Source organism: Zalophus californianus, chromosome 6 (assembly GCF_009762305.2).
Source record: "Zalophus californianus isolate mZalCal1 chromosome 6, mZalCal1.pri.v2, whole genome shotgun sequence".
NCBI lineage: Eukaryota > Metazoa > Chordata > Mammalia > Carnivora > Otariidae > Zalophus > Zalophus californianus.
In genome coordinates this window covers 107,622,596-107,648,437 of record NC_045600.1, presented here as the reverse complement: position 1 = coordinate 107,648,437, position 25,842 = coordinate 107,622,596, and the positions used below count along the sequence as shown (strand labels likewise).

Genomic DNA, 25,842 nt, shown 5'->3' with positions numbered 1-25,842 from the left:
CTTACTGAGACGGGAGAGCGGTGGCATCAGAAGTTTGCTTTTGGATATGTGGAGAGGTCACTTAGACCTGCAAGTGGAAACCCAAGCCTCTGCGAGCCTCAGTTCCTCACCTGTAAAATGGGCGTGATCACACTTACCCGGCAGGATAACCAGAGGGTGCTGTGAATGGCCGAGATGAGTGCGGTTCTCAGGCGTGGGGTCAAAGGCAGTGAGGGGCAGCTTGCTGTGGAGGAGCCGGAGGTGCGGCGGGGGAGTGGGAGCTGAGAGAGGGGCCTCAGAACCGCTCGGGGCCTTTTCTAACTCCTCACCTGCTGCCCCAGGACAGATCACTGTGTCGGAGTGGGCGCTGCTGTCGAGACAGACAAACGCTAGTCCAGCAAGGAGCATACAACAGGGGTTCTGAGGTCCCGGATCTACTGCTGGCTCAGGTTCCTTGCCATGGGACTTGGTTCGGGGACCTGCGGGCCTCGGTCCTTCGTCTGTCAAATGGGCTGGGTTGGGGGCCTCTTTACAGCACATCCGGAAGCACTGGGGTGCTTGCAGGTGCCTGGGGAAGGGCAGCTCGGGCACTGCCATCCATCCTTGCTGAGGGGAGGTCCCGCCCCACCCCACCCCCGGAGGGGTAAGACACTCTCCACACAGCACAACCCTCATGGGGGGAGGCAGTCACGTAGCAGTAATACTTTTATTCCCAACAGTGATGCTGATGGGGCCTGACCCTTTACAAAGAAAAATGTTAGGAAAAAAGAGGGGCGGGGCACCGAAGCCTCTGTTCTTGATACCCCCACCCCTCTGCCCACCCCCGTCAGAGCCTCCAGACGAGAGGGGGCAGGGGCTGGCCACTGTGGAGGGCTCCCTGGGCTAGGCCATCTGCCAGCAGAGTCGAAGGTGAGAGCAGGGCAGCCGGGCCCAGCAAAGCTCTTCTGGTGCAGATGGCAAACAGAAAGGGGGCGCAATGGGTGGGTTGTCCCCTTGGTGACCAGTCCTGGGCTGTCAGCGCCCCTCTGCGGTGTCATGGGGACCCCTGCTGGCTCCGCCTCTCCTCCAGCGCCCTGCACACCCACATGGACACCACGGCAGAGTTTCCGTCATTGAACTGCATGATGAACGGATGGCCCTGTAGGGGGGAGGGGAGGAGAGGCTGTGACACACATTCCCCAGACTGCACTTCATTACGTTTGTCAAGGCCTGTTCTCAGCTTGGACCTTTTCTTCTCCCCCACTTGCCCTGCGAGGGAAGGAGGACACCATCAACCCATTTCACAGCTAGCCTGAGGCCGGTGGCGGGGCACTCACTGCATAGCTGATTCCGCCCCGTGCTTGACCACCTTCTGCTGAGAGTCCCGCCAGCCTGAAAACTGCCCATGGGTGAGGGCCTGTCGTCTCCTCACGCTGCCGGGCCCCTCCTCACCCTGTATCACTCCAACAGCAGGCTGGCCAACGCCTGGCCCCTGGGTTGCCAGCGCCCCAGTCCAGTTGCTGCCCACAGATCAGAGAACCATCTCCTCCGAGGCTACATCACTCCCTTCCGGTGTTCTTCTTTGTCTAACGCTCTCTGAATAAGTCACCATGTCCGAGTAGAGGGAAGGCACACATAGCAGGGGAAGGAGGGACACACTGGTGGGTGCAGATCCACTCTGGTTCCTGGTGACCAGGTGGGGGCTGGACTTTGGAGGGGCCGGAACTGTCTCCATGAGGCCTGTCTCGGGCTCTAACCTACTTAGCCCATAAGGCAGGCCATGTTCTATTTAGCCAGTCCCCTCCCCTGCGGTCCTGAAGAATCAAGATTCCCATTCACAGTCTTAGGGCCTCCTGGGAGTTCCCAGGGAAGGTCAGAAAAAAGCAGGGGCAGTCAGAGTCACCCTGACCACAGGTCAAAGGGGAAAAGGAAAGTGAAAAGCATTCTCTTCCCTCCTCCTCACCAAGTGGCTTCTTGGCTAAGAAACACACACATGGCAGCTTCCTCCTCTACCAGAAACGTAGCCTGAGACTCAGGGAGCCACAGTGGGTGAGTGGGGGGGGGGGGGTCTCTGCTTCCTTCCCTTCCCCCCCCACCTCCTTCCAGCTCCAGCTTCCCTGAACACTCAGCTTTTTTTTTGTTTGTTTGTTTTGGTTTTAAGATTTATTTATTTGAGAAAGAGAGAGAGAGAGAGTGAGCATGCAGAGAGGGAGAAAAATCTTCAAGTAGATCCCCTGCTGAGCGCCAGAGCCTGACACAGAGCTTGATCCCATGACCCATGAGATCATGAGCTGAGCCAAAACCGAAAGTCGGTTGCTCAACTGACTGAGCCACCTGGTGCCAGTGCACCTCCAGCTTTCTGAGCCCTTCTTGGGCTCCCTCTCACCTCCCTTCTGGTGTGAGCTGGGCTCCCAGCACTGCTTTCCCAATATAGCCTCGTCTTGACCAGCAGCTCTGGGGGATAGCCAGCCACTGGCCACCTGCTTGCAGCTCTAAGCTGCCTCAAAACGAGTTCATCACATGGCAGGAGGGATGTGGGCCTGGGGCTCGCATGCCCTGGGTGCCCAGATCCCAGTGTCTGCAGGAGCGGTCCAAGACCAGGCCAGGGGAGGTAATGAGGCTGCTTGGTCAGACCTGATATGTTTCTGGGGATAGGAAGGAAAACCACCCAGGCTTCCTTACCCTGGACTCCTGCTGCGTCCCCTTACCTGGCTTTCTCAATTCAGGCAAGGAAAGCCATTCTCAGGAGCATCCTGCATGGTCTAGCTCAGAGGCATACAGAACACTGGAGGAGAGCAGGGAGGGAATAAGCTCAGCTTAGGGGGCGCCAAGGGCACTCAGTCCAGGGTAGCGACTCACCGAGGCCATCATGGAGCTAGGCCTGGAGCCCATCTGGGCACCTCCTGTGATCTGCTCGTGGCATTCCACAGGGCTCCTAACACACCTGCAGGACTACTGGGGGGAGCAGGTGCCCCTTGCAGACTGTCACTGGGTAAGGGGGGTTGGAGTCCACGTTGGGCTGGTGTCTTGCAGGCAGCCGGGTTGGGGGATGGGGCAGGAGAGACCCAGGAGGGCCTCATCTTGACTCCCATACGCAGTTCTCCCCCCTTATATGTGTCTACCCTACACCTGCCTTCCTGAATCGCCGCCTACATAGAGGGAATTCTTCCTAAAGTCCGAGCATGCACATTTCCTCTTCAAGAGGCTCAGGAGAGGCGACCTTGTGCCCTTGTGAAGAACAAAGGGAGAAGCTGTGCTCAGAAGCCAATGGGCCCCCTCCCCCCAAGCCCGGGGTAGCACAGTGTCACTTTCCCAGAATGCCCGGTGACTTTGGGGCCCATATGCTGCATCTCTGTTATCATCTGTTCGGGAGCAAGCAGAGCGGAACTGCAGGAGGGGAGAGTGGAGGCATTCCTCCAGTTATGGGAAGGCTGATGGCCGCACTGCAGGGAAGCATTGTGCCCAAGTGCCCTGGGAGGCTCGAGGAGGAAAGGGTCAGCATCCACTGCTCTGGCGGAGACTCTGCCCCCTTTCCTGCTCTCCTGGACTGGGAGGTGCCTCTCTTGTCCTGCGTGTCCCTGATGCTTTACACCTGCCTGAAGGGGGGGACCTGGACAAGTGGTCTTGTGCCCAGCTATTGTTGATTGGCTCAGGAGAGAGGAGTGGGGGAATCATAGAGAGACGCAGAGAGGGGACAAAGACAGACATATACAGGAGGGAGACCCCAGCCTCTCTAGGCTGCGGGGCCTGTGAGGTGTGAACTTGGGAGCCACTGGCGGTGTGGCCCACGGTGTGACTGAACACAGCGAGAAAGCCTGCATGCAGGGAGGGAGAGCACAGAGAGCAGCTGAGCAGGGCAGCAGTGGACCCCCGGGGCCATGATCCCCGGGCCTGGCAGCAGCTCTGCCTGCAGGGCCTGTGAGCACTGCCGGGGGACAGGCCCCAAGTCAGAGGTGGGCACTAGACTCTCCACTTTACACATGAGGAAACGCAGGCCGCAGGTTCATGGCTGACCTGCCTGGGCTCCCAGGGCTGGGGCTGGATCACAAGTCTCTGTAACCCAAGCCCACTGCCCCGGTCTCTCCTGGGCTGAGCGGGAAGCGGACAGAAGTGGGAGAATCAACAACCAGATCGCAATTCCCCTCACTTTTATTTCTGCCCCATGATTCAGGCCCTCCTGGACAGGGGTGACACAGAAGCTGGGAGCTTGCACTCTGCCCCAGGTCTTGACCTCTGTCAGCGCCATGCTTTGGACACTCTGGGCGAATGCTCACTCTGTCATGGTGGCAGGTCACTCTCCCTCGACGCCCCCTACCCCCATCAGCCTGTGTGGGAAGCAGGGCACGTATACCATCATCCCATTTTCTAGAAGAGGACACTGAGGCCCAGGGAGGGAAGCAGCCAGATAACAGTGCTGGGGACAAACTCAAGTCTCCCGGTTTCTAGGCTGGTGCATTTCTCAGGGCTGGACTGTGTTCCCTGGGACCTTGGCAGGATGTGTTCTCCCCTTCCTCTCTAGAATACAGCAACACTCCTCCAGCCTCGACATGCACGATGCAAGAAATCCTCACGAGTTTAATAAGCCAACAAGCAAAATCCAACAGACGATTCTAGAGAAAGCATGAGAATCACTCAGCCACTCCGAGGTGCCTGGGTTCCCAGGAGGCTCCAGACAGGCCTGAGCAGATGCCGGCACAGCCAGATGCTGGAGATGGATGGAAACTACACCCTACATAACACTAATACTGAGCCCAGCACCACGGAGGAGTGCTGTGTGCCAGGCACTTGCCGAGGGCTTTGTCCTGATTTTCCCAAGGAATCCCCACGCTCACTCTGGAGGCGCACACAGCCATGGGTGTCCACCTTCCAGATGAGGAAACAGACACTCGGGGCCCTGTCCAGGGTCGTCAAAGCAAGTGGCCAGGCTGGACCCCAACATGGGGCTCCTGACTCCAAATGCTGTCTTGCACCTGCAACCAGAGAGCTGACTTGGCAGGCCTCTCCTGGGGTCTCCATGAGGCCCTGGAGGGTTCGAGCCTCCTGCAGTGCTTGGGTGAAGTGCCCATCCCTCCCCAGGAAGAGGAATCCAGATGTGGACACGCCCTCGTAGCCCCCATCATGCTGCAAGGAACAGAGTGGGTGTGCTAGGCTCCACCCGCAGCCAGACACCCATCTGCAGCTTGTCAAGAGCATCCCAGCCCACCCCACGGTGGCTGCCCCAGGTCCCCGGGTGGGCCTCTGTCCTCCGGCCAGAAAGTGTGTTAGCAGCCACTCTGCCGAGGCTGGAGGGGTGCGTGCCGAGCTGGAGCTGCTGCTGACCTCGCTGGCCTCACCACCCGGCAGTGGGAGCCACTCTCATTTGCTGCATTCTCTCAGGGCCAATTGCAACAATTAAACCAGTGAGGCTTAAAGTAGTAGGGTCCACAAACTTCGCCACAGAAGATGGAGACATAATGAAGGGAAAAGGATGGGTCTGCAAGAGGCAAGATGGCTCCAAAGGTGGGACTCGGGGGAGCGCGAGAGGGACGAGCCCACGGCTGCCGAAGACGGCTGTGCTCGCCTGGGGCAGCACGGCCACGTGGGGCTAAGCGGCAGACGGCGCTAGCGCAAGGAAGGGCCCTTGTGGAGACTGAGAACTCGGGAGGAGGAAGTGCCGTCCTCCCTCCCCTTCATCTGGGCAAAGTGACCGGCGGTTCGCTAGAGTGGGACTCTCCTCTGTAATAATGTCCCTAAGTTTTTCCCATCCATTTCACCGTGACGAGATGCCTTCCTGACCGACAGAGTCCCTCCCATGTGGGCAGTGCTCTACCCTCCGCCGGGAGGGTGGGGGACGGGGAGATGGGGGGTTAGTGTACCCATTGTGCAGGCAGGAAACAGAGCGCCGGGCCCGCTGCAGTGCTAAGTGCTGCCCAAGGCTCAGGGGTCTGGACTGCTCACGCTCTGCCCTTTAGTTGGGTTTTGACTTTCTTCCCAAATGGGAATTGACCTACTGGGGGTCTGGATACTTCCTTCTCTTGCACAATTTCCTAAAGAACATCATGCATCTGCATCATTAATAATCTGCGGATGTGGCTGCCAGGCCGGCACATAGTAGGCCCTCAATTAGTAGCAGGCCTGTGGCAGGGCAAAGCCATCTGCATATTCCTTTTATAGACAAAAGGAACTGAGGTGCCAAGAAACGGGACCTGGGGAAAGGTCATAGAGCTAGAAAGTGGCAGAATTAGGGTTTGAATCTAAGACTCTCTTCTGTCATGGAGGACATCTACTACTGTGCTCTCTGAGGTCAGGCACAGTGAGTTCTAAATTTCTACTTTCGGGGCGCCTGGATGGCTCAGTCTGTTAAGCATCTGACTCTTGATTTTGGCTCAGAACACGATCTCAGGGTCGTGGGGCGGAGCCCTGTGTTGGACTCTGTGCTCAGCGGGTTGTCTACTTGAGGATTCTCTCCCTCTCTCCCTCCCCCCACCTGCATGCATGCTCTCTCTAAATAAATAAATCTTTTAAAAAATTTTCTTTTTAAAAAGAGTACCCTTGTATATCACAGGTACTCAACAAATGATTTTTTAAAAAAGATTTATTTATTTGTGAGAGAGTGCATGAGTGAGCATGGGGTGGGGAGAGGGAGAGGGAAAGAGTATCTTCAGCAGATTCCGAGCTCAGCTTGGAGCCCGGCGTGGGGCTTGATTCACGACCCTGAGATCATGACCTGAGCCGAAACCAAAAGTTGGACGCTTGGCGCACCTGGGTGGCTCAGTCAGTTAAGGGTCTGCCTTTGGCTCAGGTCAGGATTCCAGGGTTCTGGGATCGAGCCTCACGTCGGGCTCCCTGCTTAGTGGAGAGCCTGCTTCTCCCTCTCCCTCTGCCTGCTGCTCTGCCTACTTGTGCTCTCTCTGTCAAATAAATAAATAAATAAAATCTTAAAAAAAAAAGTTGGATGCTTAACCGACTGAGCCATGCAGGTGCCCCCTCAACAACTGATTTTTAACTGGTAACTGCAGTTAGGGTGACAAAAAGGCATATCTCTGTCCTCCCTTGTTCAAAGTCCTATGTGTTAGGCACTTCTATTCAAATAGTTTATTTAAAATCAGCAACTCTAAGTATTATTATCTCCACGAGCCCCAGGCCACCAGGTATTCCTCTCCCGCCAAGGAAGCTGCAAAGGCCTAGCACGCTTGCATTTTAGCCGAGTCTAAAACAAGTGAAGAGTCCAACAGGCTGCTCACGCGAGCTGGCAGGGGCAGTCCTGTGATTAGGTGGCACCTGTAAGGGGTAACCTGAGAGGCCGAAGGGTCCCCAGTGTCAACACTCTGCCCACCACTCCACGTTTCCTTGCTGGGCCGGCGAGCCTTGCCTGAAGGCTCTCCACACGTCCCCTGTAGGGTTCCAGCCCTAGCAGCAGGGCTAACACCTCAGCTCCTTCTCAGCAATAGCAGAGGAGTGGGAGGACTAGACGGGACTGCAGAGACCAGCAGAGCCATAGGACGTGAGGTGTGTTGGGGCTTCTACATGTCTGATTTAAGTTGTCAAGAAATAGTCTAACTATATGTGTAAAAACCTAATTAAAAACTAATGTACACACTCATCTGCTTAACTCAACATGTCTGGCAATCGTTACCCTGCACGGTGGTATTAACTTATTTTTTGCAGCTCTTGGAGCAAAGTCAGTCCTGCTTGTTAGATCTGTGCACGTTATTGAACTTCACCTCTGTGGGGGGACAGACAGGAGGGCTGTTCTGGTGCACAGCCGTTTGAAAGAACTCAGGGCTGCGATGTGCACTCACATGGTAAGGACACTGAACACGGTGAGTGCCACACGAGAGCCAGGTGCACTGAGCCCATGAAGTCCGTCTGCCCAGTGGCTGCCCTGTGATGCCCAGCAAGGGCGCTGAGGGTCAAGGCTGCTCTGAGTTTCTGATGGTGTCCGTTCCAGCAAGCTCTGAGGACTTCTTGTCTGACCTACAGATTTACCATAAGCAACTCACGGGAACAGTTGCTAGTTACTGTCAGTGACTAAACTTTAAAAATAAAAGTTTTCTGCTATTCCCTTTGCAAAGCTTCTCTATGGGTTTTACAGACGCCTGAGCTGAGCAGGCATCGGGGTAAGTCAGGATTTCCTTGACTCTGTGTTCCTGAGACAACAGCAGAGGGAAGCCGAATGCTTATGGAGATATGACTGTAATTCTCCCCTACGAGCCCAGCTCTTAGATTCTGTGTCCTTCAAGAGAGGGCTCATAAATGACTTTATAAAGAAGTGTCCACAGTGAATACTAATACATTCATGCTAAAAAAAACAACAACCCCTTTTTCCTATCTTAATATTGAGGTGCTGCATTAATGTTACATAATAGAAAACATTCCACGGCTAAAGGTTCAAAACTGCTCATTGAATCCCTACTTACCTAGGTCAGTCAGATCAGAGAGCGAACTGACTTATAAAAGGATGCACAGATGCCCGACGTCTGCTAACCTGCTGATAAGTGGTAGGGCGCAGGCAGCCTTTATAATATTAATTACATGACATGAGAAGTCATAATCACCCCTGGGGTCAACTCTGCCTTCCAGGTTGGGTGTGCCAGGCTGGTCACCAGGCGGAGCTGGGGAAGGAGGTGGTCGGAGGGGAGCCCCACGAGTGGGGACTCAGCAGGGAGAAGCTGAGGCCCCTCCATGAAAATCCTCCTTTCTGTCCCCGTGTGGGGTAATGCAAGGAGCCCTGGACAGAGTCAACAAACCCTCCTGGTGCTATCCCAGAGTGATGGCTTGGGAAGGGCCAGGACTGCTTCACTATAAAGGAGAGAATACTCCAGAGGGCACCTCCATTCCCCAGGCTTCATCACTCTTCATGCAAGGATTTCTGTTGTTATTACACTCCTGAGCTCTGCCCCCAGGGAGGAGGAGTGCAGGATGAGCTCAGAGGTCTCTGTTCTGGCCTGCCCTCTTGTGCAGGAGGCCTGAGGTTGCTCACCCCTGGGACTCAGGAAATTCCCAGCAAGGTAACGCGGGCCATAAGGTAAACGCGTCCTTTAATCTAGGTCTTTATTGAAATAAAGCTGATACTTGCTTTCTATCATTTCCTGAGTCCTGTTTCTCAGCTGGTTTTGAACATGGGGACAATGTTTGCTGGTCTCAGTCCCCCCGAATACCACTGCACTCTCCTCCTCTTGGGGGGGGGGGGAGTTGTAAGGACCAAACGAAACCATCAGCCCACAGACAAGGCTTCTCACACACAGGTGGGCAGTGTGAGGGGTGGTTATTACTCCTCCACATAGAATACTTTGGGGGTGCAACAGTAAGATGAGGGTGCGAGGCTTGGCTCCGTGCCACTAGTGTGGAATCTGCCTGTCTACCTAGCTCGGCTTTCTAGAATGTGCTTTCTTGGCCTCTGATTTCTAAAGCTTTTCCCTGGGTAGGGGTGGAGGGGGTTCCTTCCAGCCCTTCATTTTCTTTTAAGACCTCAGAAACAGTCTGCAGCTGTGACATGCCACTTCAATCAACTTTCCTGAGTTTATTCTTTACAATTGCTACAGAAATAGATGTTTCTCCCCAAATATTCAATTATTAGCAGCAAATTGCTTACCTCTAGCCATCCTAGACCATACACAGGCATCCAAGGGGGTCAAGGAGCTCTCCACCTTTCATGTGAGCAGATCTATGTGCTCCTACACAGAGTAATTGGTCAGAAAATGGCCCACTGAGACAACAAGATATTTCTAGAGGTCTCTGTGAGTCATTCTAGGGCTTGTGCAGTGTGGTGCAGGGAGGGGGCACACTTCAGAGGGCCATGGTGAGGGGGCTGGCTACACATGTGGGACACCAGCATTCATGAGTCTGCGCCAGATGAAGCTGCCCCATGTGAGTGGCAGAATGGTGCCTCTTGCCCACTTAAGGGAGAGGAGCTGCCTGGCAGGGAACTCAGATGGGACCGGGGAGGATGCTGGCTCCTCCAGGCAGTCTCGGGGTGGGCAGATGCCCAGAGGATCGGGATCAGAGGGTGCCAGAGGCAGAATGGGGGTCTTGCTTCAATAATGCTGAGAACTCTTGCCTGACAGGCTGACCCTGCAGCATGTCCAAGTAGTGAATATGGGGCCAGTTACTGATGTCTACATGGTCAAGGTTTGTCTTGTGGGGTGATGGCCGTATGGTGGTGGAGGTTTAAAGACACAATGCTCAGAAGGATGGATTCTCTCTCCTGCCCTTTTTTTTTTTTTAATTACCTCTGAAGCTTTGATATTAGAGCTTGGAGACATTTGCTGTATGTGTGCATGTGCTCATGTGTGTGGGTATATGTGAGGCTGTGAGTGTACGAAAGGCAGGGGGTAGGCAATGAGAACAAGCACAATTTCTGGCACACAGTGGGAGCTCAGTATGTTTGTTGAACACAACAGAATGAAGTGATTCTGACAGTGAGTCAATGAAGAGATGATGAGACTAAGGCAGCCTAACAGCCTTCCTTCTACATGGCCCTCGCCATGGCAAATAAAATGGAAGTTTTAAAAAGCATGGCTGGACTCATAAGAAAGAAGGGGAACCCCTAAGTGTTACCAAGGAAGAGCGAGCTGAAAACCAGAATAAGTGAGTGGGAGTCTTGTAGCTTTACAGGGATTACTGGTTCCAGGAATGCAGTCCTAGAAAGTATGAAGAACTAAGCAGAAACAGGAGACCACGTCCCTCAAGGAGCTGACCCTGAGACCCTGAACAAAGCTGAGTTTATAGAAGGGGTAAGCTATAAAAAGTCTGTCCATTAGCAAAGGGGACCATAAGGGGGCCCTGAGGAGAGATGCCTGAGAAATACAAGAACAGGGCAGAGCCCTGCGTAGTTTGGGACCCAGCATACTACCTCTGTAGTCTGAGATCCTCAGGCTGATAAACTAATATAATGTTGATCTTGATCTAGTGTTACTCTGGAATGTCTGTCAGAAGCATACAAAAAAACCATTCTGAGGCAATCCTTCTGAAATGTAACCATTTCCAGAGTAATAAACCCCACTCAGTATGAACTTACAGTAAAAATTCCAAAACATGTGAGGATATAATTCACCATGGACAAGAATGAGCAGACAAGATACACACAGGAAGATGAGTGTTCTCAGAACTGAGATAATCGAAAAATAATTGGGAGGGAAAATGTAAAACGGTATACATTTGAAAAGATTCAAGACATATAAGAAGAAAATGAAGTACTAAGAAAAGAACAAGATATGACGAAAAAGAGGACACAGAGATTTGAAAAAGAATTTAATGTAACTTATAGAAAATAAAACAGTCACTGGAAAAAAAAACCCAAAAGAAATTGTGTATGGATGAGCCAGACAGCAGACTGCATACAGCTGAAGAGAGACTTAGTAAACTAGAAGAAGAGCCTGAGAAGATCACCCAGAGCACCCAGAGGAGAGAGAGAGAAAATTTTCTTTTAATGTGAAAGAGAAAGGCCCAGAAGAAAGACCAAGACAGACTGAACACATTGGGGAGGGGTGATATCTAGAGACAAGAGCTGAGCATTTTGAGAACTCATGAAAGATGCAAAGTCTCAGATTAAAGAATCACAATGATCTCCAAACAGACTAAATATAATGAAATCTACACCTAGACAAATGGTAGGGAAAGTGCAGAATACCAAGGACAGAGATGTACTGCCTACAAAGGGAGGTGCAGATTCTCACCAGCAAGAGTAGAACAAAAGCTCAGTGGCTTTGCCACCCACAGACACTCCCTGACAGAACTCTTAATGGAGGAAGCACAATCCAATAGCAACAAGGAACAAACAGCTGGTAAACCCACGGATAAACAAGTACCGATTATATATAAAAGGATGATGATAGTAATGACTGATTCTGAGGATCTGAAAACAAGGTGAAAATGAAATCCTGGACTGTGAGGACATGAAGAAGGGATGGATGAGACGCTCGTAAGGTCCTTATTCTGGGGAGAGAAGGGCTGTGGCAGAGAGTGCTGGTTGCCTCTCAATATCCCTTCTCTCTTCCTCCTTACTGATACAAATCCTGATTCTAAGGAGGAACACTGTTACCCAGCAAAGCAACTGCACGCCCTGCCTCCCTTGCAGCTAGTCTGGCCAATGCTGTGTGAGCACATATACTGTGTGCCAATGTCCTGAAAAGAAGGGCAAACTTTTCTACTGCCCTTTCTCACTGCTGCTGGCTGGCGCTCAAATGCCCCCTTGGCTGGTAAAGTGGAAGGAGCTACTGCACTAGTCTGGGCACCCTACTCCTGCCTTCTTTTACATGAGGGGAAACGCCTTGTGATCTTCTCTAAGCTGCTGTTTGTTTTTTGATCATATGTGATTTAAATAAATTCTACCTAATATGAAGGTAAGACATGGAGTCTAAGGCTGCATATTGTTTGGGAGGGTATATTTATTAACTAACCTTAGGCTTTGCTAAATTGGATGAAAAATATAAGGATAATCCATGAGAGGCCAGAAATAGAATATAATTCTATGGAATTATATTATTATATATAATATATTATATATTTTATATATATATATATTATAATATATAATATATATTATATATATATATTATAATTCTACACCAATGGAAAGAATAAAAGGGAAGAAAAATAACCCAAAAGAATAGAGAAAAAGTAAAAAGAAAAGTATTGTAGAGAGAAAGCACAAAAAAGGATAGTAGAAAAATATTCAAATATACCATAAGCAATAAATATTTGTGATTAAGCTAATCAATTAAAAGAAAGTTGGATGAAATTTAAAACACCAACCACAAAATGCAGAAATTCATTTATAAGAACGCAGAAACGGTGAGAGCAAAGGGAAAGTAAAACACGTAGCAGACAAATATGAACTAAAAGACAGTGTAGGCTTATTAACAGCAGACAAAAAGAAAAATGACAGCAAAATATATTCTAGATTGAGGGCATTCACGTAAAGGTAAAAGAAACACTTTGAAATGAAGATAGAGTCTTTTGGCACAGGTACCTAACATCACTGCATAAAGCAAACACAGACAGAACTGTAAGGAGAAATTAACAAAGCCACACTTAATCGAGGAAGATCTGAACACAGCTCTCTTAGTGACTGAGAGAGAAAGCGGGTAGAAAATAAGGCCACAAAATATTTGGGTCACACAATTGACAAGTTTGATCTACAGGATGTTAAAAGGATACTGCATTCAGCAATGAGAGAATACATCCACATTCCTTTCAAGCAAAAAGAACACAGGGAGAAAAGTCAACCATGTAATAAGGGAACTTCAACAAATACCGATTTGATATTGCACCAACCATGTATGCTGACCAAGATGCATGGAAAGCAGGTAACAATCAAAAGATAGCAAAACACCTGAGTGTTTGCAAATTAAAAAAAAAATACTTCTGGGGCGCCTGGGTGGCTCAGTCATTAAGCGTCTGCCTTCGGCTCAGGTCATGATCCTGGGGTCCTGGGATCGAGCCCCACATCGGGCTCCTTGCTCAGCGGGAAGCCTGCTTCTCCCTCTCCCTCTCCCCCTGCTTGTGTTCCCTCTCTGGCTGTCTCTCTCTGTCAAATAAATAAATAAATTCTTTAAAAAAAAAAAAATACTTCTAGGGGCACCTAGGTGGCTCAGTCATTAAGCGTCTGCCTTCCGCTCAGGTCATGATTCCAGAGTCCTGGGATCCAGACCCACATCAGGCTCCCTGCTTCGTGGGGGAATCTGTCTCTCCCTCTCCCACTCCCCCTGCTTGTGTTCCCTCTCTCGCTGTGTCTCTCTCTGTCAAATAAATAAATAAATAATATTAAAAATATACTTCTAAACAATTCATGGGTCAAAAAAGAAATTGTAATTGAAATTAGAAATTGCTTGGAACTGAGTGACAGTAAAAACACTACAGATAAATATTTATGGAATACAGCTAAAATAACATTTAAAAGGCAATTTACAGCATTATATGGGTATATGGGGGGAAGACTGGAAGTTTATGAGCTAAGTGTCAACAGAATATAAACAAATTGTAAACAGAACAAAAAATAAATCCAAAGAAAACACAAGACTGCAAATAAAGAACACAAAGGGATTAGATAGAAAGGTATCAAAGAGATGGTCAATTCAATGAAATAGTGGTCCTTTAAACAATTATTAAAGCAGACTAACCTCTGACAAAACTGATAAAAACAAAGCACACATCCCTAGGGATGAAAAGAGGATACATAGCTGCAAATCCAGAAAACAAAATAATGACATTCCATATGAATGTTATGAGGCCAACATATTTGAAAATGCAGAGGGATGACCCCGCAGCAGACAGAGTGGGTGGGGGGATATGGACAGATATATGGTGGGCACAGCGGGAAGGGTGGTGAGGGCGGTGACTGGGAGGTGCCCAAGAGCCCTGACCAGACATCACCTCGCCACGTGAGCCCTGGGTTCTGAGTCCTGGTATCCCACTTCCAACTTTTTAAAAGAACTTCCTATTCCATTGTCTCATCTTATTTCCAGAAGCATCCAATTAAGTGAGGGCTGCTACTTCTTAAAATCCATCTTAGTAACTAAGCAACTGGGGTACCTGGGGCGCCTTCAGCTCAGGTCATGATCCCGGGGTCCTAGGATCAAGCCTGGTGTCAGGCTCCCTGCTCAGCAGTGGATCTGCTTCTCCCTCTCCCTCTGCACACACACCCCCCGCCGGAGTGTGCATGCTCTCTCTCTCAAATAAATAAATAAATAAATAAACTAATTAATTATTAAAATTAATAAAAATTTTAAAAAAGAGGGATAAACAACCCTTTGCATGAAGACTGAACCTAAAGGGGACATTTTCTGGTGCTACCAAATTAACAAAAAACACAGAGGAAAGAAAATTGCTAAAGACACCGGATGTCAAAATTCTGGGTACATAACTAACTGAAGTGCCATCTTTTTTACTGTTTTCAGCTGTGATGTCCCCGAGTTCACTGAGCCTCACTCAATTCACTGGAATGGGTTACTACTGTGGTGAGTGTTGGGGGAACCCAGGGGACTGGCTGGGGCAACCATATCGGAAAATCTGAAGTCAGAGCATAACAACAAAGGCCAAAGCTATCAGGCCTAGTCTACAAAATACAGGATTGAAAACGACCAGTTACTCTAGCGTTTCTGCTAGAATGGAAACCAACGGTTTCCATTAGAAACTAACCCCTCTTTTTCTTTTTTAAAGGATCGCCACAAAAAAGAAGCAGCCACTTGAAAATTCTGATCATTCTGTGTCCCAGCAGCAAATAAAGATCATCAATAGAACCCACTTTTAGCCTTGAGCAATATTTTCTAAAACAAAACACAAAGAACCTATGATACTTAACTATTCTGTTATTGATTTACTGTGGTTTGCAAGGTAATGTTGAAGAAAATTAAATGTACGGAAGCCTGAAATGCGTTTTCTGTGGCGGTGAACGGTGTGGCCTGTGTTTTCTGAGGCAGTGTCGTTGGTCATGCGCACAATGAATGACTAACGGAGCACACTTCATCTGGTTACAAATAAGCTGGCCGCCCTCACTGCAGAACCCTTTGAAACCAAGCCTGTTTTCACTGGTAAGAGGGACAAAGTTACTTAGTTACAAGCTTGCTTCTCCTGACACTTACGCTCCAGTTTTCAATCAAATCCAGTATAGATGTATGGAAAGGCTTCTAGCTACCTGACCCTAGATCTGGTTTTTAGAGCCTGAGCACTTCCTTTGGCATAGTCATGGTTTAGTCCGTCCCTTCAGAAAATAACAAAACTTCAACACTTTGAAGTCTACCCTAATTACTGATTCAAGAGCAAAGCAGTCGTATTGTTTCAGAGGCGGACACTGACGTGCAACATTATAAAGTGGTGTATTTCCTACTTAGACAAAGGGCCTTGTTTTCAAATCTGGGAGTACCAGACATATCAACAGGTCACTATAATTTGACACCCTTATTTAAGATTAAGAATCTGGAAGTTCAGCGAAAACTTGATCACTTTTAGCTAGTCACTCAAACCTTTATTCAAGCGGGTTTTGTGACTTTTATTTATTTATTTTTTATTATGTTATGTAGGAAAGAAATGTAGAACACACTGTAATCTATTTTTTTAAAGTTTTGATTTTATAAAGAATAAGCTTCAATTATCTGGATAGTTTCCTTATATGGAGCAGCTCATTCACCAACAGAAGGTGCAGTGCTGCCCTCTGAGCTTTAGAATGTCAGTGTTAAACATGGCGAAAGCTCTCACTCTGCCCAGAGCCTTCCTTCGGCGTGTGATGTCACAGGGCAGATGAGCCCTCAGATCATCTGAATTCAGTGAAGACATATGGGGCCACTCAGGGCCCAAGTTTATCTCCTCTTCCTTCGCAGAGAGTTTGATTACTTCTAAGATTTATGGTCAAAGCGGAGGGAAAAGAGAAATACTTCACAAGAGCAGATTTATAACCTCATCTTGTTTTTTAATAACATTAGGGATGACATCCTATGACAGAATCTTGGAATGACTGCTGGGCAACTTGGAAACTCAGTGGGAAGTTTTATATTTTGGGGGTTTGGAACATTTTGTTCTTAGAAAGGTCAAGTAGGAAAGGACCAGGGAAATGAGCCAGGGAGACGGTCAAGAGAGTGAGTGTCAGCTGGTTTAATTTTCTGTGTCAACTGTGAAAATTAGATAAACAATGACAAACCAGCCTTTTTAAATGAACTTGTCACTTCTCGTTTTCTTGATACATGGTAACATTTTTCAAGTCCTGGTAGCCCTAAAGACAGATTTAACCCCTGAGAGGTTTACGTGTAAGTGTTCTGAAGTCCGCATATCTGAAAACAAAAGGTTCAGTCCAACTCTGTAACCCTTGAAAGAAAAACTAATTATCTTTGAAACTTAAATACTCTTCTCCTAACAATTAAGGGGACTTTGCTACAGCCAAAAGGTTCAGCCCTTTCAGGACAGTCTCAGGAACTTCGGGTTTTTTTCTTTCCATCATCTTCTTGGCTTCCCAGACCAGTTCAGCCCATTCAACGTGGTCCCTTCATCATGTGACTTCTGTTCTAGGTGATACTGTCTACCTTGAGCTGGTGCTCGTTTCTCCTCCTGCTAACTCAGGGGAGCACAGACACTGCCCCTGCTCCCCTGCTCTGTTGTCATGAAGACGTGGGATAAAATAACTGCCCTTTTTGGGGCTTTGTAGACTACATTTCTGTGGTGACACGCTCCCTTGTGGTGAGGGGGGACACCAGCGAGGCGTTTTAATAGCTGCCCTTATTGGCTCCACTATGAGGATATTTATTCAAAGATAACCCCGTTTGAATATGTTGATTTGGAGAAGGAAATATAGATATTTATAGATACCAGCATTTCAGTGGGGTTTTTCATTCCACAAAGTGCTTTCAAGCTCATTATCTAAATTCCAATGTCACAACATACCCCCATGAAGTAGCGGGATGGCATCACTGTTATTCCCTCCAGTTTGTGGATTCAGAAACTAGGTTCAGAGTTAAGTGACTGGGTTAAGGTAGAGTAGGGATTTGAACCGGATGTCAGCTCCAAAGCCTGTGCCTTTTGTTAGAATATGCTATAGCAGTAACATAATTGGAACCGTGGTGAGCTCTTACCCAGGCCAAGCACTGATCAGGTGGTCTCACATACATTACCGCATGCCACCTCCCGCTGAAGAAGTAGATGCCAGCCTGTTTATAAACAAGGACGACAGAGCTCCGAGGCGGCAAGGACTGCTGGGGGCTGAAGTCTCAGGGCTGGATTGACCCCAGGGGCTTGGATGTCCCGTGTCACTCTTTCCCCACACCCTACAGCTGGTAGAACCTGCATCCCCTTAACAAAGCATAGACACCATGGTCTGCCCTGGATCAAAGTATGAAAGTGGTGATTTTCAGCCCTCCAATCCCAGTCTTGGCCTCATCCCTAAATCCTGACGTCCGTTTCTGATGTAGAAGAGTCTCCTTTTCCAGGGTCCCAAGTTCAAAATCACCTCTGCTACCAGCTAACTGCTGAGAAGAGAAATCACCAGATTAAACCAACTCACAGGAAGGTGTGGGTAACCAGCAAGTGCACCGGGACTATGTGTGTTTGAAGAGAGGGCGCTTGCCCAGCACAAGTGCGATCTCTGACCTCTCGGGGGGCCCAAGCACTGGTGGGCGGGGCTCTGTCTGTGCCCACACAGGGGGCTCTCCTTCCCTGCACTGCAGCTATCCCCCTCAGCTCTATGAACTTTGTCTTCTGTCAAATAAGGAGAAGAGCAGCGACCTCGCAGGGAGGCTGAGTGTGAGGCTCACAGCACGGAGACAGGTAGGTGTGCAGTCATGATTAGCCACGACCAAAATGCGGCAGTGTTTATCATACTTCTTTTTTTATACCACCTAACATATATTTAATGCTAAGTGTGGAAGACACTAGACCGGCTCCCCTGACAGTGGCACACCTTGTGGCAAGAAGGAATTAGGGACCTTGCCAATTCTCCAGTAAGGAAGAATGTATTAAGGACCCTCAACGCTCATCAAGCAGCCCCTCCCCTGAGCCTCGGGCCTCAAGCCCCGACTCGCTCCCTCATTTAAACCAAGAACAAGCAGACTTCCCTGGGTTCAGAATTCCGTGTAACTAAAACACAAAATAGAATAGAGGCATCCCAACTGTTGCACTCACGCTCAGCCTATAGACAAGACAGCAGTGCCCTCAGACAGCATTTCAAATACAGTTTATTAGTGTGTGATATGAAAAGGGTATTTTTATTGCATGATATAATGCAATGGGACCTTGGGCGCTCTGTGGAAAGACCTCACACTCAGAAGTGTAATGAACCCGTAGTCCCAAAAACATTATACTGTACATTAACCTATCATTAATGGCACATTAGGGCTAGGGGCATTGCACGCTTGCTGGTCAGGGCTCCATCAGGACAGTGGTGAGAAAACCACACAGTCTTCCCAGGCTTAAAACAAATAGAGAAAATAAATATTCCTGATGTCTACAGGCAGCTTTAAAGGAAGTTCAATCCCAGCTCTGCCTTGTAATTTCCAAGCCTGCTTTTCTAAGAGAGGAAGACACACAACTAAACAAAAGAAGAAAGCAGCCCTCTTGCAGTTTACCCCCAGCTATTGGCTCTGCAAGCTCCATGCTGGCTCGGCAAGGCCGCGATCAGACGGGCGCTTTTGTTAGCATAAAAGCTGCCCAAAGGACAGCTTGGATCCTGGATCCTTGGGCTGGGATCCCAGACCAGAGAGGCAGAAGGCACCTTGGAGGTGGTATGTCCACCACTCTTGCTTTCTAGATGGGGCAGTCAAGGCTCAAAAACATGACGAAGGAAGACACAACCTACCCAACAGAAAGAGGAGCAAAGTATGTGAAAAATATCACAACTGGCCGATAAATGCAAGAAAAAAAAGTATTCAACTTCCTACTTAATAAAATAATGCAAATTAAAATGACTATCACTGATCAGATTGGCAATGATTCAAGTCTGGTAATTCAGCAGCAGGACAGGCGGGGGGAGCTGGAATTCCCATACGCAGCATACAAAGATGTATATAGAGATGGTCACCATCTTAACAGCAAAGATCTGGAAATGGTCCAGAAGTTCTATGACAGGGTCCTGGTTAAATACATATGGTACATTCATATTATGGATTACCATGCAGCCATTAAAAAGAACAAGGTAGACTTTTATAGGATATGGAAAGATTCTACAGATACAGTAAGTGAAAACACAAGGTGCGGAACGGTAACGTCAGAAACTACTATTAACAGTGTTCAACTCTGGAGAGCGGGGCTGGGGCCGTGGGGGGGTGTTGGGAGAACACGAATGTCTTATCACATATCCCTCAGTGCTACTGGAAATGTTAACCATGACTTAAAAACTAGTTTCAGAAAAGGAATGATGAGGGTAGGAGCAAATATTTTGGGGAACGTCTTATTTTTCCAACTCCTACGCTATCTGCTTTATGTGCTTCACTTTGTCTGGATTTTCACAGAAACAGTAAGTTAGTCACTATTACCCTCCCTGCCACGAAGTGGGGATTGAAGTCTCCAGTGAAATAATTTGTTCAAGGTGACCCTCTCTTCATCTACCTTCAATAACGAAACAGGGTATTTGTAAAATAGAGAAATTCTGCCCAAATTCTGGTGCGGCCCCCAGCCACCGCCCTGAGCTGGGGACAGTTTGCCTACCCTGGTGGTGATCCAGGATGTGGCGGAGAAGGCAAGAAGAGGCTGTTCGCTTAGGCGGAGGTCCAGTCAAATTTCTGGAAATATCTTATCCACATACCATTAAAGGGGGATGGATAGCGACCCTAGGGCTACACGGTGTTCAAGTAAATAATGCTTGGCAGCCAGGGCTCAAACACAGGAAGGGAAGTATTTCCCTAATTAAACATGAACCAACTTCAAAGGAAACCCAGCTGCTGTTCCATGGAGAGGCAGCTGCCTCAGACCAACAGAGTTGCAAGGTGACAATCGGGGCCCGGAAGTCTGTGGGCAGCCCCACAACTCAGGACGGTCTGTGTCAAGTCTCCCCGTTGCTGCAGAAAGTTTGCTCTGTTTTCTCATCCCTCTGTCCTTCCTAGTGACAGTCTTGCAAGTTTTGGATAACTAACTTTGCAGCGATATTTTAAAATGCTAGATTTTATTTGTCCTAGGGTATGCCGGCACACGCTGTAATTAAAATGTTGATTAGTAAACAGTTTAAATATATGACAGACAATGCAGTTAAAACCTACAGTTAGGTCAATATGTGATTTAGATTTGCCATTTAAGAAATCTCATTTAAATTTTGCATACATTAATCACTACCATACTTCAAGGTTCTGATATCCACCTGACTACAATATTAAAATAAAACTTGCTGCCCCAGGGAAATCCTACTTATTCTTAATTGTTTCGAGGCTTTGATGGGCTTTTAATCTAAGATTAATTTATGCAATTTTAAATAACTCTTCTTATGATTAATAAGCTTGAAAATTAAAAGGAGTCTAAAGCAATTATAATGAGCATTTGGTCATAACCTCATTAGAAGAAGGAGTGAAGGATACAGCTCTGGAATTCTTACAAGACTACAATTTAAGGTTACTTTTAGAGAAGTCAAACATAGTTCCTGAAATTGCAAAGGCAGGTTAGCAAAGGTCAGTGTTAAAATGACGGCTAGCTAGATTAGCATACTAATGATTTTCCCTGATGGCTGACAGAAAGGACACTGAAAAGAAGCTGCAGAAAGAGAGACAAATGACATGCTGCCAAGAAGCTATAGGCTCTGAACTCAGTTTTCTCTTCTTCTGGCTGGAGACCTACATGGAATTTCAGAAAGAGCCAGAGGGTTAGGACATCCCTATTGCGAAGCTGGTTCCAGCCAGAATCTGGTCCATGTGGAGCAGACAGAGACCAGCACTGGGTGATCCATCTGCCTGTGGAGGGGTAGCCTCACCGAGCCCCTGCGCTGCTCAGGAACCAACGATAGCTTCGTGTAGTAGCCATGGTCCTCACGGGTGTGCAAAGCCCTCCTAGATCAGACCCACCCCACCCAGCTAACTTCACTCCCTTCGTTCCCAGCCGTCTTCTTCGCTTTGGCCAGAAGGCAAAGCGTTCCTCACCGTCCCGTGCTTCCTCTGCTCTCAGCTTGTGCTTTTCCTTCTTCCAGAAAACTTTCCCTCTTGTTATTAGCAGTGATGGTGATGATAGTGACCCCCATTTATTGAGCGCTCATTTTATGCCAACCACCGTGCCAGGCATGTAACATACTTTTATCTCACTTAAATCTCCAGCTTTGTGGGACTCAGTTTCTATAAGCAAGGAACATGAGGCTGAGAGAGGGCCATGCCTGACTTCGAACAGCTATCGAAGGAGGGGTGGAGGGATGGAAGGGGTTGACCTCCCCTGAGCTCTCACACCAGGCAAGTCAGCAGCACACAGCCCATCCTGCCCTCTCTGAATGTCTCCTGTGGATGTGTCTCATATGCTCCTCCATGACAAAACTGTTTCTTATATTCTTTTTGAATGCATCACAACACCTCAGAGATACAGAGAACAAATACTTGTTGATTAACTGTTTTACAATAATTCCCTCCAACAAGATGCTCATTACATTCTACTGATAACAGAGGACAAAAAATTAAGCTTTCTAATGACTGGGGAGGAAAAGTCACAGGTGTCTGTCCACCCTCAAGAAATTACCAATTCACTGGACACTTGCTGCGAACATCCAACACACATTTACTTCATTCTAACTCACAGTCAGCTCCACTAAACACATTTGTCTTCCAAGAAGCTACTAGTTGGAAATGCCTAGAACATTAGATGGATGAGGAAATCATGACCCAAAGAGGCTGAGTGATTTAGTGCTTCACATGTGTCTAGCAGTTTACAGTTTATAAGTACACTTTCACAAAACTCTCATCTTGTTTAAATAAAAACAATACTTTAAGATTGGTATCACCACCCCCATTTTACAGATGAAGAAGCTGAGGCTCAGATAAGCTACGTAACTGTTGACTCCCCAGTTACTAAGAGGCAGAGCCTGTACTTGAAATCAGATCAATGTTCTTTCCAGTTTACCATGTTGCTTCTTGTCCACATTCACGACAGACTCATTTTCAAGATCTAGAGCCCATCTTCTGCCTCTCCAGACGTCACAGACTGAGGACAGAATGTCTGCCTGCTGTCTGGCAACAAACCTTTCCACCTTTCCAATTCTACCATAACAGTTATAGAAGCGAGCAAGGTCATGGCTCCATGCTTCTGCTCCTGCTGTTCTGCTCCCCAGAATGCCGACGTTGGACAGGCACTTGTGTGCTGTCTTCCCAGCCTCAGTTTCCCTTCTACCTTCTTGACGGACCCTGATCTCCATCTGGCTTCCTATTCTGTGTGACCTAACTACTTTGCTCACATGTCTCCTAAGGCACTCACAGTCTGGCTTCTCTTTCATTAAGTTCTTACCCCCAACTGGTTTTATTGAGATATAACTGACATATAACAATGTATAAGTTTTAGGTGTATGGCATAATGATTTGACTTAACATATATTGTGAAATGATTACCATAAGAAGTTTAGTTAACATCTGTCATCTTTTTAAAAAATATCCATCATCTTATATAAATAAAAAAGAGCAAAAGAAAAAAATGTTTTTTTTTTCCTTGCGATAAGAACCCTTAGGATTTACCCTCTTAGCAACTTTCAAATACGCCATATAGCGGTGGTTAACTCTGGCTATCATGTTGTCTCTTCTATCCCTAGTACTTATTTATCTTTTTGTACCTTTTGTACACAGATTTATCTTATACCTTTCTGACCACTCTCATCTAATCTCCCGTACCAAAAATCTATTTCCTATGAGTCTGTTTTGTTTAAGATCCCACATACAAGTGAGATCATACAGTATTTGCATTTCTGTCTGACTTATTTCACTTAGTATGGTCCCCTCAAGGTCCATGCATGTTGTTGCTAATGACAGGATTTCCTTCTTTTTATGGCTGGATAATATTCCATTGTACATATACACTATATCTTCTTTACCCATTCATCAGTCAATGACCCTTAGGCTGTTTCTGGACTTCGCTATGTAGATAATGCCATAAACATGGGGTGTGCAGATATCTCCGACATAGTGTTTTCATTTCCTTTGGATATATTCTCACAAGTGGAATTGCTGGATCATATAGTTTATTTTTAATTTTCTGAGGAACCTCCATACTGTCTTCCACAATGGCTGTACCAGTTTGCATTCCCACCAACAGTGTAAGAGGGTTCCTTTTTCTCCACATCCTTGTCAATACTTGTCATCTCTTACCATTTTGGTGAGAGCCATTCTGACAGAATGTGAGGTGTGACCAGACAGGTGTGAGGTGACTGCTCATCGTGGTTTTGATTTGCATTTCCCTGAGGATCAGTGATGTTGAGCATCTTTTCATGTACCTGTTGGCCATCTGTATATCTTCTCTGAAAAAAAGTCTATACTCAGGTCCTTTGTCCATTTTAATTGGATTGTTTGGTTCTTGTTATTGAATTGTATGAGTTCTCTATATATTTTGGATGTTACCTCCTTATCAGATACATGGTTTGCAAATATTTTTCCCATTCTGAAGGTTGTCTTTCATTTAGTTCTTTTTGACCATCTATAAACAGATTACTGAACCGCTCCTTGGTATCTTATATCAGGCCAGCTGTACCCCTGGTTATATAAATGCCCCACTTCCACACTGCATTGTAAGCTCCTCTGATCAGCCTCTGTGTTCCCTGCAGCTGTGTAACTCAAGTGGTTGGTCTGGGAACTACTTGCTACTGGTTTGCTACAAGATAAGGAACTATGCCACAATGTCAATCAGCACGCAGCCTCCTTCACTGACAAAGGTTTCCTACAAACAAACGTCAGCTGAATTAAACAGAAGCTTTGAGTCATGCTTGATTTATATTCTGGCACAAACTCCTTATCTTGTGTTCAAGAAACAGTTCAGATGCTACTACTAGTCCACGGTCCATATTTGAGTAGCACTAGATACAGCCTCTAGCAATATATTCTGCACATAGAATGGGCTCAGTAAGTTTGCCCAGTTAAAAGAAATTTCTCCCAAACTCAAGGAACAGTATGTATCTCTTGGAAGTTGCTTATTTCTGTAACCATGATGGTAGAACTGAAAAGGTTTGAAAAGGTCCTCGGTTTCTGCAACAGGCTGACAAGACTAAAAAACAATGATAACTCATAGATGCTCACAGCTTCCCCTCAGATAACCAACTAGCAGACCAAGTGCGAATTTCCTCTCTTCCCGTTTGGTTTGCTTGCACTGAGGTCCAGGCTTCAGCCAGGCACCTGCTGCTGTATGCAACCACCAGCTCCTTGCCTCAACCATGGCCCGGCAGCTGCAGGATGAGGCCAAGGTGGGGGGAGGGGGGAACCATAAGGAGTGAGCTATCATCCCAGAGGGGCATTCTGGCTTCACAAGCACACTGCTGAAATCCTACGTGTTTCTTTGCAGGCTATTTGTGCTTAGTTTTATTTTTGACTGCAAGAAATAGTTTGACTTCCCTGAAATTCTCACAGCCACTATCCCCTGTCCACTGTGCACCAGTAGATACAGCTTTAGGGCAGAATGGTTCCATGTCCATCCTGGCTGCGTGGCTCCAGGCAAGTCAATTAACCTTTCTAAGCCCCGGTTTAACACATCAGTTAAATGGGAATAAGAATAACCCTTGTAGTGTTTGGGTGAAGGTCAAATGAGTAATTTATATGAAAGAACTCTGTCAACTCATGTGTTTAAAAAATGTTATTTGTTTAGATTAATTTCTCTCTCTACAATAAATCTGCCTTTTTTAAATGTTAAAGAGCAGAAGCCTTTCTGAATTTGTCTGTAGCTCCAAGATGCATGCAATCCTCCTTCCAACTGCTTTCAGGTAAGTTCAGAGAAAATAAGTTGTAGTATGGATTCTGGCTAGTGCGGATTATTAGAGGGTCTGCTACTTTCCCTTATGATCCAAGCTGTGTTCCACATTGTGTGCAGAAAGTAATAAGCGCACATAAATAAATGTTCTGCGAGGCCTGCCTTACTTGTCACTGGTTCACAAAGCCTCCCCAGAAAACCCTGGCTGGAAGAAATCTTGCCTTCTGCAGAAAACATTTTACCTGTTAAATTCATATCATTTCAATTCAATAACTATTTAGCGAGCATTCTACGTGAGGCTAGGGACTGGGCTAGATGCTAAGGATACTCAGGTAAGTAAGACATGATGTCGTCCTCCAGAAACTTGGAGTCTTGTTTATGGACCGTTACCAGTTAGGTAAACAAGTTACGGCCGCAAAGGGTGAAAAGTGCACTAGCAGAGGGATTTGCCAGGAAGAAGGATGCCATATGACAGGAAGTCAGGAACCCTACAGAGGCAGGTCTGGGAAGCTTCACAGAGGCTGTCCAGTTAACACTCATTTCCCATTGAAAGCTACTTGTAATCCTCAGCAAGTTTTGGGGGGC

At 47.3% G+C, this 25,842-nt stretch overlaps 1 protein-coding gene across 12 annotated transcripts in view; it reads right to left on the bottom strand.

Annotated features, from left to right (window-relative positions):
- Nucleotides 1-671: 671 nt before the first annotated feature.
- The window catches only part of MAP2K5 (mitogen-activated protein kinase kinase 5), a 246,134-nt gene continuing 220,963 nt past the window's right edge, over nucleotides 672-25,842 (bottom strand). For all 12 annotated transcript variants that reach the window (XM_027571020.2, XM_027571025.2, XM_027571023.2 and 9 more), the window contains one exon: nucleotides 672-1,117. In XM_027571020.2, the coding sequence (XP_027426821.1) occupies nucleotides 1,013-1,117 (105 nt within the window). In that variant the 3' untranslated portion in view covers nucleotides 672-1,012. The remainder of the gene's footprint in view (nucleotides 1,118-25,842) is intronic.